Source organism: Pteropus alecto, unplaced genomic scaffold, assembly GCF_000325575.1.
Source record: "Pteropus alecto unplaced genomic scaffold, ASM32557v1 scaffold33, whole genome shotgun sequence".
Lineage (NCBI taxonomy): Eukaryota > Metazoa > Chordata > Mammalia > Chiroptera > Pteropodidae > Pteropus > Pteropus alecto.
The window spans coordinates 4,945,022-4,965,105 of record NW_006435762.1 but is presented as its reverse complement, the minus strand read 5'-3'; the positions used below and the strand labels follow the sequence as shown (position 1 = coordinate 4,965,105).

Sequence of the window (20,084 nt, the reverse complement as noted above, 5' to 3'; positions counted from 1 at the left end):
ATTATTACAGTATTCTGAAAAAAATGGGTAGATTAGTTAACTATATCAACTCATTGGATTAGATATTGGCTTACTGTTAGTAGCGGTACTTCTGTGAGATATTAGTGATTCAGTGTTTGAGGTTATTAAAAAAATTAAAAATTAGTAAACAAGTTTTGAGGTAAAAAGACAAATGCTAGTGGTTTCCTCTTAACTTAATCATAAAGCAGAATTAAGAGGAGAAATTATTTCATGGGAAATAATTTTCTAAAATTAAAAGGAATACACTTCTAAAGAGTTTTTGTATAATGTGTGCAACCCATGTGTGTTTGTGTATGTGTATAATTATTCTCCATATAAAAATTGAGCAAAACAGCAGTACTTCTGATAATAGAGATTATTAAGTTACTAAGCTGTCTAAACTTATTGTTCCAGAGGTCAAAGTTAAATATCATCAGAATTTTTAACAATAACAAAGAAGCATGCACAAGAATACCAAAAGCCCAAGAGTGAGTATAAGTCAAAATGAATTAGAAAAAAAAGCTACTGTTTCATTTTAACATCCATGAATGGCTGTGTGTAACTAAACAAAGTAGCTGGCTATAAGTTCTCATATACAAGGTAGTAAAATGAAGTGTTTAAAGAGCTGTGTTGGTAAAGTATTACCACTCAAATAACTTAAGTAGATAGCATAAAAGTTTACATTTCCTCAAGTAAAATTTTTATGATTTGCCATAGTAAAAGCATATATTTTATAAAAATGCCATAAATCTAAGATTAAGAATCAGATTTGGAATATGAATCTACTTTACATGGAAATTATTACTATTCTTTAAAATGACCACTTTCATAAATAAGAAAATGTCTAATAGTATTGATTTTTTCTGGACTTAAGGGTAAATTACCTTGTAAAAGTATTTTTATGTGCCAATATGCAAAGTAACTCTATTTAGCCTAAGTTGTTATAAATTAAAAGCAGTTATAAAGTTGTGAATTCAAAAGTCTCCGCCCACGTAATAAGTAATTCAGTGGAGAAAGAATATTTTCTTTTTTCACAAATACAAATTTCAAATAGCTAATAAGCTCACATTAAACTTCACGAGTCTTGTTTCCATTATTGGTTGGCATATCTCCTAATTCTTTACAAATTTCAAAGATGACTTGGACAGAACTTTTTTGAAATTTGAAAAATAAATATTTCCTTTTAGTATCTCTGAAAACTAGAATGACGTCTAGAACAAAACCAGGAGTTTTGTGCGCCCACCAGTAGAGTTTGAATGCTACTGGTGAGTGCGCCCACCAGTAGAGTTTGAATGCTGAACATAAACATGCTCAGTAAATCCAATTATATTGCTTGTGGAAACAAAATGGATAATCTGTTAGAACAGATGGAGAAGAGGACATGAATGTCTGAAAGATATTTTGGGTACCTCTAATTTATATTGTCTATGTAAAAGTGATAAAACCATAAATAATATAAATTAATTTTCTAAAATATTTCTGTGAAATCTAATTACCTTCATTTGAAAAGCAATAATGTTTATAACAGTTACTATAGATGCAGGAAATAAACAAGGGATAATACTTTGGTCTTTAGAAATCTTATAATCTGATTTTAATAAAGAAATGTTTACTGTATTTTGTCAATTTTAATACACTTTTCATTGACCAAATTTCTTTGCATATATTTATATTTTCAGTTAAGTACAACTCTCCCATTGGAAGGTTAACTTTGATCAATATCTATATAAACACACTCACAGATTTAGCATTAACACTTTGATGGATTAATTAAAGACTTGACTAGCTTTTAAAAAAATAAGTTATTGATAGGATGTGCCTTGTCTGTGTAAATTTTATATAATAAAAGGTAACCACTTACAAAACACTAGAGTACTCACTATGTGCTAAGTGACTGTTCAAAGCACTTTGCATAAATTAACTACTACCTCAGACTCATTTTCTGGGTGGTGAAATTCAAACAGAGAGATCTTTATTGACCTGCCAAAAGTCATACAGCTAGTAAACAGGAGAGCCAGGATTTGAACAGGAGTGTTTGAGTTCATGAGCTTAACCACTATTCAAACTGCCCCTTAGTATGTGATCACATCATATGCACACACTCGTGTGTGTGTGTGTGTGTGTGTGTATTTAGTCCTTACAGTAACAGTATAGGGTAAGTACTATTAATCTGTTTTCTCTCATCCACAAAAATGGGGATAAGGGAATAAGAAACATCCTGAAGGACACACAATTAAAGTGACAGTCACTTGCTTTTCTTAACCTTGGTAGGTTAGGTTAATAATTTTACAAAGAACAGATACATCACTCATATACTTAGTGATAGTAATAAATGTTAGAAATGTCCTTAATATTAATTAAATGTCTAATAATTCTGATACCATTGGGAATTTGGCTTGTTCAGAAAACATTTAAATATATACATATGAATTTAGTAACCATATCATCCTTTGAAGTTCACAATTTCAGAGATTGTATTCTACTAATTGCAGAAATAGTAAAAGGAATAAAACTCAGTCTCTGTTATATTACTGAACCCAATCTTTATAAACAGAACCATCACTATTTGTGTTAGTAAAGTGACAGGCCAGACTGAAACATGTTTCTTTTCTTACAGATTTTAGAACATATCTCAATCCCAATAAAATTTCATATCGAATAAACTACATATTAAATATGTCTCTATTTCTAGTTCATTAAGTGAGGTTTTCTCAGCTACCTTTACTCAATAAAAGAGGTTAAAAGTTTAGAGACACATTTTTTAAAAAATGGAGATATTAAGATTTCCATATTTAAAAGTTAACAAACTCCATACTAACTCCATAAATTTGAATAAGTCATTTAGTCAATTAAATCAAAGTCACTTACTGCTAATGATGATGTGCTAGACAGACGACTCATTACATGCTTGTCACTGCTGGAAGGACTTCTCCCCTCCACTGAACTCTGAGAAGTCATAAGAACCCTTCGTAGAGCTCTTTTTGGAGTTTTGGAGAAAGAGAATGCTCTTGTAACCTAGATTTAAAAATCTGAGTTACAATTCAGTAAGCCCATATAAACTTAACATAAGAACAATTACACATAAACAACGGCAAATACACATTAAAGTTTTTGTACAGATAGTATATGGCAAAATTAGAATTGCTTTGGACAAGCAGCGAGAAAATATAGTGCAGTAAGTCCTCACTTAACGTTGTCGATAGGTTCCATGACTTTAAGCAAAATGACATAGAACACAACCAATTTTACCATAGGCTAATTGATGTAAACAACAGTTAAGTTCCTATGGTATCTCAGCAATGTTATAATGAAACAACACTAAACCTACTGTACATTGTAGACTATTTCAACTGTACATTATAGACTATTTCATCTTGCATTCATAGAGCACTACAGTCCAATGGGAGAAAGAAAGTGAGAGTACAAGCCTAGCCTAGGAGAGAAAAAATCGGGTTTTGTTTTGATTCCGCTAAAATTTGAACTATAGACTATGGCTGCAAATTTCTTCCAGACTATTACAATTCTTATGTAGTCCTCAACAAGCCTGATAAGGTAAGTAGGGAAATTATCTTTATCATTAGAAGACTGAAACCTACATACGGTCGGGATTAGATTCCAGGTCTCTTGATTCTGTCATGTGCCCTTTGCTGAAAAAAATGTCTGAGGCAATAATTAAGATAAACGCACACGTATCTATACCTAAAACACCATCAGTACATTTCTATTGAAGTAGAGTTCACAAAAGTATCACTGTAACAAGAACAGGAAGGATAACAAATTGTTATAATTACTGTGCCAAAGAATTCACTGAACTAAAATTATTATCTCTGTGGCCATTTTCTAGAAGCAAAACCCATATTTATTTTATAGGCTATCTTTACATTGGTGTTTATGGCAATATTATTTTAATATACTCTGAAAAATACTTTTTGGAGATGTTAAACAATAACTTCACTGAGACTCACCTTTTTTGAAGTCTTTTTTATTGCTCTAGATGCTCTACTCAATGTACTGTCCATATCTTTTGTATTTACTTCAAAGGATTCTGGATCGGCAGTGTAAATAAGATTTTCCTGTTGAAAATAAATATTTTTATTATTTTAAAATAAATTTTAAAAAACACAACTGTTTCTAAAAATAAAACCTTTAAGCACTTATATACATATGGGAATATATATAAATGAAGCCACTCAAGATTTTTGATGTGTTTGCTTGACCTTCTCTTTTCCACATGATCTATTTACTATTTACATTTTGGTATAGTCCCCATAGATACTTTCCTCCATGAATAAAATAATTTTATTTTATTTTAACAAAATTGGAGTCATACCGTTCAGTTTTATATTTTATGTTTTTCAATTAGCTGTATATGTGTATTTTTCATGTCATTTAATACTCAAAGGAATTATTAGTGAACAGCTTATAAAAGGCTCTTCTGATTATATTAAAATTAATTTCACCATTCTACTATTTTTGAACAGTTAAACTGTTTCCACTTATTAAGAAATAAACTATTACAATAGCAAGAAAAATAATAATACTTAGGAATAGACTTAACCAAGGAGATGGAACAAACACTGTAAACTACAAAATATCATTATGTTGCTGAAAGAAATTAAAGAATACACCAATAAATGGAAAAATATCCCATGTTCATGAACTGGAAGACAATATTGTTAAGTCAATACTACCCAAAACAGTCTACGGATTCTGTGAAATCCTATCAAATTCCCAATGATTTTTTTCAGAAAAAGAAAAATTCATTCTAAAATTCATATAGAATCACAAGGGATCCCAAATAGCCAAAATAATCTTGAAAAAGAACAAATTTGGAAGTCTCAAATTTCCTGGTTTTAAAACTTATTACAAAGTTACTTTTATCTAAATAATAAGGTACTAGCATAAAGGAATAGAATCAAATGAGATGAATTAGAATAGAAAGCCCAGAAATAATGGAACAGACCAGAGAGCTCATTTGACCTCACGTGGTCAAATGATTTGACAAGGGCATCAAGACTATTTAATAGGAAAAGAACAGTCTTTTCAACAAATGGTGCTAGGAAAGCTAGATATCCACAGGCAAAAAGGAATTAAGTTAGACCCTTACTTTACACCATATCCAAAATTAACTCAAAATAGATCAAATATCTAAAAGCTAAAATTATAAAATTCTCAGAAGAAAACATAGGGCAAAGAAAGCTTCAAGACAGTGAATTTAGCATTGATTTCTTAGGTATGACACCAAAGGCAGAGGAAACAAAAAAAAAAACTGGACTTTATGAAAATTTTAAATTAAAAAAAGACACTATCAAATTTTAAATTAAAATTAAAAATTTTAAATTAAAAAAAGACACTATCAAAGAGTAAAAGTGCAACTCACAGAATGGGAGAAAATATTTGCAAATCATATATTTGATAAGGGATTAATCTATCTATAAAACAGAGAATTCCTAAAACTCGACCAAAAAAAAAAAGATTAAACATTCACCACCTATGTTTTCTTGATGAGTTTTTGAAATGGTTTCACTTTTTCACTTATAATTCTTGAATCTATAATTTATGTAGATGCATGGTTAGGATATACATCTAATTTTCTCTAAGTACTTAACCAACTATCTAAGCATGATGAGTTAACAATCTTATTAAATTGCTATGGTTCTACATTTATCATACGATAAAGTCTTATTTCAAGGCCTTCTATCCTTTCCATTGACTCATCTCTAAATTTTTCAGGGTAAAATGTTCTGATTATTGTAACTTTAACAATACAATTTAATATCTCATAAAGAAAGTACTATTTTCTAAATTTTCTTGTTGTTGTTTTTTCTTTAAATATCTTTGGAATCATTCTGTCAAATTCCTGAAATTCCCTATAGGATTTTATAAGGACTTCAGTGAACTATCTTTATGACTAGTTAGCATTCTCATTCAGGAACATCACAGGTCTCTCTATAAACTACTGTTGTTTTCTTAAAATAGGTTTCATTTGTTCCTTATAAGACTATTCTTAGAATTATACTAAATTTATACCAAATTTTATTGGAAAGGGGGTCTTCATTACCTACAATTTCTAGTTGATTACTGTTGGTAAAGAGGAAAAATATTGACATGTATATATTTATATTTTATTTGGCTACTTAACTAAACTCTAAATTCTAATAATTTTCAGTTGGTTCATGTCAATTATCTAGACAATCATTTGAAAAAGAACTCTGAATAGTTAATATCTCTTGCCAATCCATGAGAAACAAAGTAGTCGGGACTGTGATTCAAGCTCTGCCTAACCGTGAGTCTCTCTCCACCTTCATTCATATACAACTGCAAGGTTTTGCATTATTAAGATTTCCTACATCTCATAGAAAGATTACATTTCCTACACTGCTGTATGTATGGCACCATAAGCTAAGAACAGCTTTAACTTTAGTTTTATGAACTTAATTTTGTTTTCATTTCATTCCATTTTCGATTTTAATTTCATGTGATTTCATTTCAATTTGGATTCATCCGATCAATAATTATATATTGAAAATCTATTTGATAGAAGTTTTTTATGTTCCTAGATATAGAGACAAATTCAGGAAAAAAATGGTGACACTAAATCATTTTCCTCCATTATGCTGGAGTGTTTTTAAACTACTTTAAACTACAAGTAATTTATCAATGTTCACTTTGAATTGGTCAAATTATGATATTTTTTAAAAACTGAAAGCTGAAAAATCCAATAGAATTAGGTGAAAAAACAATTGGAAACAGTAAGATAATAAAAATGATCAGTTACAAAATTAATAGACAAATATCAAAGATTGACCTACATACAAAAGAACTTAAACAACTAAAGTATCTCATTTGTGATAGTTACCTAGGAATCAATCTAACAAGAAATGCTCATGTCTATGCTTATATTTCTGGAAAGATACCCATAAAAGTATCAACAGTTATGTCACTGAAAAGACCAGTGGGGCAGGTGCATATATTTACTGCAGTATACTTTTATTTGATTTTTTTTCTTATGTGCAAATATAATTACTCTTGAATATTTGGATGTAAAACATATTAATGTATATTTAATGAAATGAAATACCAAGTATGTTTAATGTTGGTAAAATGCTCTTTTTATAATGAAGGCCCCTGAAATTTAAAGTAGTTGCAAACAAAGAAAAGAGATTCTCAGTACTTTCTATTGTGATCTTAACTATTAACCACCTATGAACTGAATTGGGAACAGATGGTTTCATGTTCTCTCTCTACGAACATATAAATTGCTTCTGATTTGGTGGGGGAAAACAGATATAAGGTCTTTTACGTTACTAGAAGGCTTTGAGTTCAGAATGACTGAAAGGGTAAACCAAACATCTAGTTAGTTCACCAGCGGCTGAGAAGACAATATAGCTGTTGAAGATGTAAAGATGAACTTCCTTTAGTTCTCTCTGCATAGAGGAAGGAAAAATTCAGACAAATCATAGACAAAAGTACCAAGGAGGGGAAACTTATGTTCAGTATTCTCAGGCTTTTTTCTATTACTCTTTTTCCTCAAAAATTCCCATTCTGCCCCCTGAAATCTCACTTTCTAATCTATTCCTCTAAATTTCTAAAATGAAAATGATATTCGGTACCGGAACCAACTCAATTTTAATAACATACTAATATAATTCTAAAAACATTTCATGTTTTTGTCAATATATCTCAAGACTTAAAGCAGCTTGGGAAGAGAAGTTCTTCAATCAGCACCAAATCCACATGAATTTAGGACTAGTTCTAATCACAGATCTGAGTTTAAAAATTATATAGTAATCAATTTCTCCAATGAGATACATGATATTGTTTTCAGGAGAAACTGAACCTCAGCTACAGATTTTAGAGGCCTATTCCTGGGTGTTATTAATTCACAGGAAATATTCTAGAATTTCTGATATCTTAAGCCAATGAGCTCAACTATACATGTGAGTTATCAAATCTCCTTCCCTAAGTTCTCTCCTACTAGTCCTCAAACTCAAAGATGTAAAAGAAAAAAATATCTAGTATCATTGGGCCCCCTCCCTTAGCCTGTCCCTCAAACTCTGTAATCATATTTATAGTTTAGATCTTCTGATAAGGCCAAATTATAATAGTGCCAATAACAGACATTTATATTAACAATTTATTATGTATGGCTAATAATCAGCAAAATAATTATAATTTTAAATAGAAATCATATGAACTCCTTTATAAAGATTATTGGCACAGAAATACAAACTCTTCTTGCATATGTTCTGTTTTCAACCTATTCTTCATGAAATTAGAAATTCTAGTTGTAAGTTTAAAAACTAAGAATGAATATTGCCACTAATAAGTAGCCAATGGTGATTTCATCAAGATATAGGATTAGTTTGATTGTTTAAAGAAATATAAAGAATTAGTGGTAAAAGCACTGAACTTTAGCCTAAGACATTTAGTTATCAAGGTACCTCTAAACTAGTCAAAGTGGAAGAGTGGGCGGAGGGGAGTGATAATATTGCTTAAATTTATGTTAATAAAATTTTACTTTTGATATTAGAGGTTAGAAATCTGTAATGACTTCAGCAAAACTATCATCTAACCTCAAGTGATTTATGAGCTTTAAGAGTATGGACCACACAATTGAAGGTTACATGTTGGCAAAAGACCCAAAATACATACCTAAATATTCTGAGGAAAAAATTTTCACCAGATTAAAACTTTAATATTTAAATTCTGAAACAACAGAATATGGGACATAATATCCATGGAGAGAAAATCTATCAAGAAGGTTTAACTGAGAATAAAGATATCTGGATTACAATGTTAGCTTTAAACTCATGGCCTTAGTTTCACATGTGAAGTAATATGTTTTCTTTCAGCCTGAAAATTTTAATTCTTAAATCAAATGGGCATGACAAATAAAATAGTGTAGAATAGTTAGACTTATTTTACTCATATAATTTAAGCTCCAATTATTTAGAGCACCAAAAATATATATAATAAAAGAATAAAAACTACTGATTCAAAGAATCAGAGATTTTTATCTGTTACATCTTTTGTGTATATACATTTAGAAATACTTTCTCTTCAACATGGCAAATGTTCTCAAATGATAAGACATTGAAGACTTTTTAAAAATTTACTACATACAGTATTTTAAATGTGGGAAAGAGCTCAAGTGAAGTCACTAAATAGGTAAATTTACAAACATATTTCTTAGTAACAATTTCACAACTCGAAAGAATTTCGTGATTTAAGACAGTATAAATCAGGACATAGTTAAATGTTTGCTGCCATCTTGTGGTTAATTTTACTTAATGAAATTTTTTCATTAGTTGTTTATATTTGAGTTCTAGGATTATTAGCCATCTCGTGGCTAGTAATTCAACAGACTGTAGTTTAAGGAAATTTTTCCATTAACTGTTTATGGAAAAGACTGCATAAGCCATTTAGTCTGACACCATGATAGATGCAGGAGTAATTTCTAAAATAGGCAATCACTATACTGCAAGGATCCATTTTAAATATGAATACCTAGAACTGTGAAAAAAAATTCTTCCTTATAATGGGTAGTTTTGTAAGCTTTACAATAAAAACTGTCTCCATCATTTTTCTAGCCAACATTCTGTTTTAGGACTAGCATTGTATTTCCTCTATGAATCTTTTTTGTGGAACAAACAACCCTTTATTTATAACACCATATATTGGCCCGCAGAAATTTTAACAAACGAACAAATCAGAAAGTCTGTTAATTGTTCTAAACACTTATGTAGGGAGTTTTAATCAAGTATTATGTACTTTATGAACCACAATAATTACATCTCAGTATCTTTCAAGGGAATACTTAACTATGATAAAATAAACATTTTATTGTTGCAAGACTATCCAAGGCAATCTCAGTTTCAGTACTACTGTACTGATAAGGGTTACCTATGAATACAATCTCCTCTACCTATGTCATTAGTGCAAAGATGAAGGGGTTATATATCACATGTCTCCTCCATATGTAATGAAGAAATCAAATTATCTTTTAAGGGACGTATATTTCATTTCTGGTGTGTCTTTTAACTTTGATAATTTGATTTTCTCATGTATCTTCACCTTAATCTGTATAGGATAATTATATATTCATAATGGTATTTGATTTTAAGAGGTTGTACTGAGAAAACGGGACTGGCTACTTGCCTGAAAGGAAAAGCAACTTGCTACAACTCACCTATTGCTTTCAGTTAGATAAAAGAACAACAGAACAAAATATCTTCTATTTTACAAACAGCCAAGTTAAAGAGCACCATGAAAATCACAGGGTACATTACCACAAGTCCCAAAGCCTCACTAATTTAGAGCCATAAGAGCTACAAGGCTACAAGGGCCTATCTGTAAACTAGAGACTCAAAAAAATGTTTCATGTGTCTATGCTTTTAAAAGTTCTTTTCCAAAAGAACTTATTAAACCAGCTTTCCTCAATACACACGAAACTAAAACTCTCCTCTATTCATAATTAACGAGTCACTAGAAATGTACAGGTTTAGCTTGAACACACTGTCATGGAATTTAACTTTTCATTATATTTGTGGATTAAGAACTTACAGCATCTGCTTTACAAATGGTGTTGGCTACGTGTCGACATAGCATCTTTAGCCAGTTTTCTTTTAGAAGTTCCTCTGACGTCATCTGGAAACTGAGCAGCACATTTGCCTGCTCCGTTGGTGGCCTCACAAGCAAGGCAAAAGCATTATGGCAATCTAGTTCCAGAATCATAAACATTAAGTGTTATTCCTTGGAAAATAACAGATTTATGCAAGTTTAGTTCTCTCAGACCAACAAAATTCCAATGAAATGATCTCTTCTTCACCCTTTCCATCTCTTCTATTTTTAACTGGACAAAGAGCATCACCATATTACATTGAAACATTAGAATTATAACAGAAAGTACAATATGAGGGACCAACAATGATAATTTGATATTAAGTAAACATGTTTTCTATAAATTTAATATTTTCTATGATGGAATTTTTAAAAATTAGATTATATCATTTCTTATAATTCTAGAATTTGAGTTTCAAAATAAAACAGTATTGTAAGAATAACCTGACTTACTTAAATCAAGTTCAAAGAAACAAAATGTCCAAATATTAAATTAGAAAATGTTATGACCAATATGCTAAAACAGAACTTATTTTAAACGTCTTCCATTATTATAATCCAAAAATATGAAAATGATTTAAAATAAATTCTCTAAATAACCTTTAATAAATCCAGAATGTGACAAGTAAAGATAGCAATACAGTTGATGTTTGAGTTTTAATTGTTTCTATTAACTCAAAACTTTCCATTATTAGAGGGTGGGAGCAGTAATAGAACCAGGTGACATTGTAAAAACATATGCCTAACATCCAGAAAATGGCCATGCAGACACATCACTAGGTGCTAGTTAAACAATGATACTGTTTTGAGTAGGTACAAACTTCTGGCAATTTCAGGCTGTCAGAGAACTCTTCCTAACACTACCAAAGTTGAGAGTAAAACCTCCCCGTAATATACACTTAACTCCATGTCAGGTCTACCACAGTTACTCTGGGTATATTTACTCATACATATCTATACCTGGTCATATCCTAAATGTACCCTTAACAACGCAGCCACTGGTGACAGGCAAGGTATAAGATGTGGAGCACAGGTAATAGACTGATGATTTCTTTTGGATTATGAAGAAATGAAAAATTTTGGGGTGGGAATAAGCTAGCTTAGAGCATTATTTTGACAGGTAACCATTTAAGGGATAAAGATATTTCACAGGTTGAGAAAGCACTTTCATTCGGGAAAAAAAAATCAAGTCAGTTCCTAGAGATGGAGTTGGGATAGAAGTATTAAAACAATTACTTTACCAGAACTAACCAACTATATGTAAAGATAATTTACTAGTTAAACATGAAACGTAAGGGAGTGAATCAAACCTACAATGAATATAAACTATTTTTATTTAGCCAATAGTTTATCCAATGAGCATACCTTCAGTCTCTCTTATGTCCAGCACTTTCTTTATTTGAGAAAGAGGCATTAGATGAATATGCTTAAGAGAAGCTGGAGGTCGAGTATGGCCAGGAGGACTCCTAAAAGTGCCAATAACTTTGTGTCGTTTTCTTGCTATCTAATTATAAGGGGGAGAAAAGTCATTATAAGAAATATGAATAAAAACAAAGACCAACTACTTAAAAATAAAATGGCATTAATCACATAAATCTATATGCAGCTCATCTGACTATTAGTCATTGCAGAATTCATATTTGAGAAGAAGCAGAGTTACCATGTGACAAATTCATGCATGTAATTGGCAGAAATGTTCACATTTATGAGAAGAGCTCAAAAGTCAAGAAAAACAGGTGGAGGGGCAGGATCTATGCAAAAGATCCCAGAGATATGAAAGAACTTAGCATTGTGAGAAGTAATATAATCAAAGAACCAAGGAATCTTCTTGAGTTCTGAAAGGGGAATAGTTACTCTGGGATCTCTGTCTTGGGCTCAAAAGATAACTCATATCAAAGCAGAATTTATGATTATCTTAGATCCTGAGAATAAAGGGGAGAATAATAAAGAAATGGTTCTGCTGCTCATATTTTTATACTATTGAGAAAGAAGAAAATTAAAAGGTAATTAAACAATACATTAAATAAATGGCATAAAATTTAAATTTAAAGTGCTGTGTTCAGATATAGCTTTACCTAACCTTCTTGCAAAAGGAGGAGATGGATAAATACTACACTAAAATAGCCGGCAGCAAAATCAGAAAGGACCATGTGATTCATGATGTCCTTGAGTTCTGTGAATTTTATTAGGTCTTTAAATTTACTGTTTTTACTTCCATGAAATCTTAGTATGTTATTTTGCCTTGTTAAAAGAACATCTCTTTTGTGGTTATAATTATCAACTGAAAGTCATTCACACAAAATTATTTAGATTAAGTTACTTAATGAATTGAGATTGATTGGTCACCATCATAAATATGACAAAGTATGGCTGAAAAGTTATTACCTTTTCTTGACTAATAAGAAAAGATCAAAAGGCAGTCAGTATCGTATTCACATTGAAGCAGAAATGACACTGACGTGTTACATATCAAATATTAAAAGTTCATTTATATTAATATAGTAAAAATAAATGATACACTTAATAATTATTTCCCCTGTAATATTTGAATATACTTTTGAATTAATTTGATTAAGCAAAATAAATAATTTTAAAGTTCATTTTTAAAAAGAAAAAGCAATGACAAGTATTAATATTCTTAATGACACAAATGCTAGTAAATCAAGGTAAAAAACCCAAAAATACAGATAAAACTATAAAAAAAAATATACCCTTAAATACCAAATTAGTTCAGCTTCAGTAAAACGTTACGTCATATTTAAGAGCTGTCACCATAGACTGTATACATTTTTAATGTTCTAACTTTTACCATACTCTTCATTCCAAATTTGCTAAGAGGTTTGTTATATACTTAAAACAAAAAAGCTAAAGGACAAGAGTTTGGGATTATAAATCTTGAAGTCCAAATTTAATGTTAGAATTAAAGTGGAAGGAAGGTCAATGAGCCAGTTATAGAAGACTTCACAGAATATGAAATGGATGTAAGATCAAAAATTTAAAGCTGGTCACAATTCTCTCAGAATTAAGGGGGAATAAAAACCAGAATGGATTAGTAGGAAAGTATAGAAAACCTAACCTATTAGATAAATGGGGCCAGTTGACTTAGGGACTTCAACAGGAAAAACCCAAAAAAGCTTTAATAGAAGCTAATAAATAGAAATATCTACCAACTGTGAACAGTAAAACACCATGATAATGCGAATTGAGGTAAAAATATGACTGGTAATTGACTAGCCCATGTTCTCAAAAGCAGAGTAGCCTAAAGTTCTTATTATGGGAGAGACAAGTAGTTCAGAATTATCTGTCTCATGATTTTTTTTATAAATTTCTCAGTTTAGGGTATGGTCAATTGCATATAGTATTTTCACTGTCCTTTGTGTTTTGTGACATTACTAAACTAATGAAAACATCATTTTCCACTAACTTCACAACAAAACTTTGCATTTAACACAAGTGAATTTTTGGTGCCTGTGCATGACTTATTCTCTAAGATTCTCTGGTATTTTATAATAATATACATGATACAAGAGGGCAGCATGAGAAGTAGAAAAAGAAAAAAGAGGTATAAACTTTTTTAAAAAAGAAAAAAGAAACTTATCGATCACTTTAATGAAAGCAACAGAAAGTTACTCAATAATAGATATGTCAAATTAGTCTTCTGGTTAATATCTGTTTTTATCAAAACCAACAGTTTTATCTTCTGAGATGAAAGAAAAATACACTCTTTTATATCCCCCATTTGACTGCTTAGTTGTTTAAAAATACACTATTAACACAATTAAAGAAAAGGGTTAAAAAAAACACACATACACAATTCAATTTGCCTGTAGGAATAATATGAGGGAAAAATTTAACTTAGATGAGAAATTTAGAATTAGAATCATTAAACCTCACCTGATATACTGACCAATCACTCTGAAACCTGCTGTCTTAAGTAAAAATTAGATCATAATTTATAATATTAAATAATCAAGTTATCTCTCTTCCACAAAATATTGACTTCTTTGATGAAAAAAATCTACTTAAATTTCAAAATGAATGCATAATTTTTTTGTAAACCTTTTACATATATGCATAGAAACAAGAAGTTCCTAAAATTCTTGACTTAAGCATTTATTTGCATAGGAATAAACTGAATTTTAATTATGACTTAAATTTGAAGTCAGGGAAATTTATCCAACTTCTTAATATTAGGACTTCTAAAAGCATTCTATTAATAGAAGTAAACCAACAATTGGTCTCAATCAAAAAAGTGTGATTGTTTAAGTTCACTTTACTTTAAACTTATATATAATACTTCAATTATAGCTCGGTTTTAAATATTCAAAGAAGTCACACAAATCAGCAATGTTATTATATTACATTAAGTACAACTTTACCTCTAGGCAGTCATTGAAGAGAAAGAGAGTTACTTGTTCTCCTCTGTCACAGGGGTGCTCACCTAGAGAAATTGTTTCAACGCGCTGGATTAAGCTTCGGTGAGAAGATAAAAGATTAGCCTGTATAGATTAAAAATATTAATAGAAAAAAATCACTTAGGAGCAAATAACTTTTTAAAGTTATAAATTTAAAGACAGTGGTACCAAGATTCTGTTTATATTAAAAACTGTAAAATCTAAATAACAAGAAAGAAAATAAATCGACAATCATCAAAAACAAATACTGACCGGACATCCATCTACTTCATAAACAACATCAAAAATTTGCTTTTGGGCTTCAGTTTTTCTCTTATCCTCATTAATATGCCTGAAAAATTCATAAGATTATTTGAAAAACTTTAACTTGTAAAACAACAGAATATGAAAACTCCATACAAATACATCTCATGTCACAATAAAAGTCCTTCCCATGAGTTTATCTTAATTCTTATAACTGAATCAGTTAATAGGTTCCCTAAAAGTATCCCACTACATTAAAAAAAAAATGCCACAGATCTTTCAGAAAACTCTGTTTAGTATGTTTTACTATAATCCTTACTATATTCTTTTTTGTTTTTACCATACTCACTATATACTTTCTAAAAGACATTAAACCTGTATGGTCTTCAGGTTAACAGTTCTAAGTTCATTATTAAAGTAATTTCCAAGTCACATGCTAATCATTTCACTGAAACAAAAACTAAGACACAGCTTCCAGACAAGATGGAATAAAAAGGAAAGGATATATCCTTCTGCCTGAAACAACTAAAAAAACATCAAAATATAGAGAAACAAGGTTTCTCAAGACACTGAAAGTCAATTCCTATGAGACAGGAAACAAATAAGGCAAGCTGGACAACCATATACTGCCTTTAAATTCAAAGACATAAATCGATTGAAAGTAAAATGATGAAAATATAGCACCCAACAACAGCAAAATATACATTCTTCTCAAGTGTACATGTAGCAGTCTCCAGGTTAGGCCATATAATAAGCTTCAAAAAGTTTGAGATAACTGAAATAATACAAAGTATATTCTCTGACAACAGTAGAATGAAATTAGAAATAAGAAAAGAAAACTTTGAAAATTCACAAATGTGTGGTAATTAAATAACACACTCCTAAAAAATCAACAAGTCAAGAAGAAATCACAATGGAAATTGAAAATACGTTGAGATAAAAAAACAATAACACAGCATACCAAAATTTATGGGATATAACTAAAGCAATGCTTAAAGAGAAATTTATAGCTATAAATGAACATAATAAAAAAAGATCTTAAATCAATGACTTAATCTTCTACTTTAAGAAAGGGGCAGGGAGAGCAAATTAAATCTAAAGCAAGGAGAAAAAGGGAAATTATAAAGATTAGAGTGAAAATTAATAAAATAGAGAATACAAAAATAATAGCAAAAAATTGACAAAACCAGAAGATGGTTCTTTGAAAAGACCAACAAAAGTGACAAAGCTCTGCCAGATTGACCGTAAAAAAAAAAAAAGACTCAAATTACTAAAATCAGTAATAAAATATGAGACATCACTACTGACACCTTACAGAAATAAAAAGGATCATATAAAAACACTGTGAACAACTAACTACATATGCCAGCAACTTAGATAGTTAAGATGTAATGAACAAATTTCTAGAAAGACACAAACTACAGAAACTGACTCAAGAAGAAATTAAAAAATCTGAATAGTTATATAACAACAAATTCAATTAGTAATTTTAAAACTTTCCCCAATAAAAAACCCAGGCCCAAATGACTTCATTGATGAATTCGATCAAAGACCTAAAGAATTAATACCAATACTTCACAAATTCTTCCAAAAAAAAGAAGAGGAGGAAACATCAAAGCCAGACAAAGGCATTACAAGAAAACACCAACATCTTTTGTGAATACAGACACCAAAATCCTCAATAAAATACTAGCAAACTAAGCCCAGCAACATATAAAAAGGATTATACACCATGACCAAGTGAGAGTTTTACCCCAGAATATATGCTTGAGTTAAAAATCAAAAATCAATTAATGTAATAATTCCATGCCAATAAAGGACAAAAACCACATGACCACCTTAATAGCCACAGAGAAAGCATTCAACAAAAATCCGACACCTTTTTATGATTTAAAAAAAAAAAAAACAAGGAATAAGTGGGGACTTCCTTAACCTAATAAAGAGAATATACAAAAATTCCACAACTACCACATACTTAGTAATGAAAGGTAATGCTTTCCACCTAAAATCAGCAGCAAGAAAAGGCAAGATGTTCACTCTCACCACTTTTGTTTAACATTGTTATAGTTTCTAGCCAGGGCAATTAGGCAAGAAATTGATATAAAAGATATCCAGATTGGAAAGGAAGAAGAACTATCTCAATTTGCAGATGACATAATTTTGTTTACAGAAAGTCCTGAGGAATTCTCTAAAAGTTATTAGAACTAAAACAAGTTCAGCAAAGTTGCAGAGTATAAGACAAGAACAATACATAAAATTCCATTGTCTTTATATTCACTAGCAGTGAACAATCCAAAAATGAAATTAGGAAAGCCCTTTCACTTACTATAGCATCAAAAAGAATATTCAAGAATAAGTTTAACAAAAATAATACAAAACTTATACTTTGAAAACTATAAAACACAGTTTAAGAAATTAAAGAAGAACTAAATATATGGAAATAAATGTTCATGGATTAGAAAATTTACTATTGTTAAGATGACAATACTCCCCAAACTGAATACATATTCAATAAAATCCCTATCAAATTCCCCACTGTTCTTCCCCACCACCAGAAACTGACAAGCTGATTCTAAAACCAATATGCAAATTCAAGGGACCCAAAATAGTGAAAACAATTTTGAAAAGAAGAATAAAGTTGGAGGACTCACACCTCCCAATTTTAAAACTTAATATACAAAGCACGGTAATAAAGATAGTGTGGTATTAGTATAATCAGAGACATACAGATCCATGAAATAAAACTGAGTCTAGAAATAAACCCTCACATTTATAGTCAGCTGATTTTCAACAAAACTGCAAAAGCAATTCAGTGGAGAAAAGCTGGTCTTTTCAACAACAACAAAAAAAGAACACTGATCCATACCTTGCCCTTATACAAAAAATAAGTCACACTGAATAATAGACCTAAATGAGTTTCTTCACCTAATGATTTAAAAAAGTACAAAGCTTCTAGAAGAAAACAGATATTATTTGTTACCCTGAGTTAGAACAAGATCAGGATTTCTTAGATAAAATTATAAAAATTGATAAACTGGATTTCATAAAAATCTAGAACTCCTGTTTTTTGAAAAAAAAACTTTTTTTAAAAAAGCCACAGACTATAAGAAAGTATTTGCAAAGTTGATGAAAGTTTAACCAGAATACATAAAGAACTCTCAAAATTCAAAGTAAGAAAACCCAAATAACAGAAAAAGTAGACAAAAGATTCGAACATACATATCACCAAAGAATATAATACGAATGGCAAATAGGCCTATGAAAAAATGGTAAACACTACCTATCATTAGGGAAAAATGCAAGTCAAAACTACAATGAAATGTATCACTCACTACACATCTATTAGAATTTCACAAATTAAAATAACTGAACATACTGAGAGTTGGTAAGGATATGGAGCCACTGGGAATGCAAAATAGTATAACCATTTTTGAAACAGGCAACTTTTAAAAAGTTACACGACCTAGCCTTTCCTACTATGAGGTATTTATTTATCCAAGAGAAATGAAAGTATTTGTCCATACAAAGATTCATTCATGAAGGTTCACAGCAGCTTTATCTGTAATAGCCAGAAACTGGAAACAATCAAAATGTCCACCAACACATGAATGGATGAATTGTAGTACATTCATACAATGGAAGACAATAAAAAGGAATAAACCATTGATACAAGGAATAAGGACTAATCTCAAAATAATTATGCTAAGGTAAAAAAAAAAAACTGACAAAAGATAATGTACTATCTAATTCCATTTAGATAAAATCCTAGAAAATGTAAATCACAGTGATAAAAAGATGAGCAGTTGTTGCCTTGATATGGGCAGGACAGGGAGAGGCAGGAAAAGATATTACCAAAGGTTTTGGGTAAACTTTTGGAGGAGATAAAAATGTTCCTTGTCTTGATGGTGCTGATGGTTTTGTGGGAGTAGATGTATGCCAAAATTATTCAAACTATATTTTAAACATGTATAGTTTGGTTCAAAAAAAAACTAAACTACTGAAGCATAAATCTGTAACAATGTTTATAAATTAAGCATGTGTAACTAATGGTGTTAGATTCCAATTTTGGGGTTTTTTTGTTTTGCTTAAATGGCAAGAACTAGTTAATTGGTGCTGTCTCATAATTTCCTTTACCTAACAATTATTCAATCAACAATAATAAGCACTTAATCCCTAGACTAAATGTTTAAGCATCTCAAGAATTCAGAAGTAGTCAAATTTAATAAAGTTTATAAACCAGCATCGCAATTCAACATTAAAATAGCAACTCCTATAATTTAAACATCTATTGGAAATCCACCATGAGCAAGCCATTTAGGATAGGGATATATGAGAAAGATTTCTAAGTTCTCAGGAAGCTTAATTAATGTTGAAAAAGAAAGAAATCTTTAATAATGTCTTATCAACTTAGCTTCTTGTACCTACAGCAGCCAGCCTGACGCTATTAAAAGGAGATAAGAGGTCAAATGACTAGTCTAATCCCTAGTTACGTTACTTTACAATCTTTGTTTACCAAAATATATTATAAATGAATAACAAATAGCAAAAGTTATCATCAAAATAATAGTAGTAGAGTACGCTACACACTAAACAGGTAAACTGGGCAAGTAACAACCTCTCAGCTTTTCTCTTTCCTGAAAATGTTAACACTGACTGCCTACTTCAAAGAGTTTGTTAAAAAGAAAGATCAAGGTAAATAATGGGTGTCAAGAGTTTGTTAAACCATATTATTTTGAAAATTATCCTGGCCCCAAAATAACAAATCAAAAGCGTGAAGGCTATCTGATGGTCATATAAAATGCA

The 20,084-nt window shown here is 30.3% G+C and overlaps 1 protein-coding gene across 6 annotated transcripts in view; it reads right to left on the bottom strand.

Moving 5' to 3' along the window:
- The window catches only part of ECT2 (epithelial cell transforming 2), a 56,603-nt gene that overhangs the window by 1,519 nt on the left and 35,000 nt on the right, over positions 1-20,084 (bottom strand). For all 6 annotated transcript variants that reach the window (XM_006910840.3, XM_015588549.2, XM_015588548.2 and 3 more), the window contains 6 exons: positions 15,291-15,369; positions 15,003-15,122; positions 11,989-12,127; positions 10,567-10,721; positions 3,966-4,073; positions 2,869-3,015 (listed from right to left, as the gene is read on the bottom strand). In XM_006910840.3, the coding sequence (XP_006910902.1) occupies positions 2,869-3,015; positions 3,966-4,073; positions 10,567-10,721; positions 11,989-12,127; positions 15,003-15,122; positions 15,291-15,369 (748 nt within the window). The remainder of the gene's footprint in view (positions 1-2,868; positions 3,016-3,965; positions 4,074-10,566; positions 10,722-11,988; positions 12,128-15,002; positions 15,123-15,290; positions 15,370-20,084) is intronic.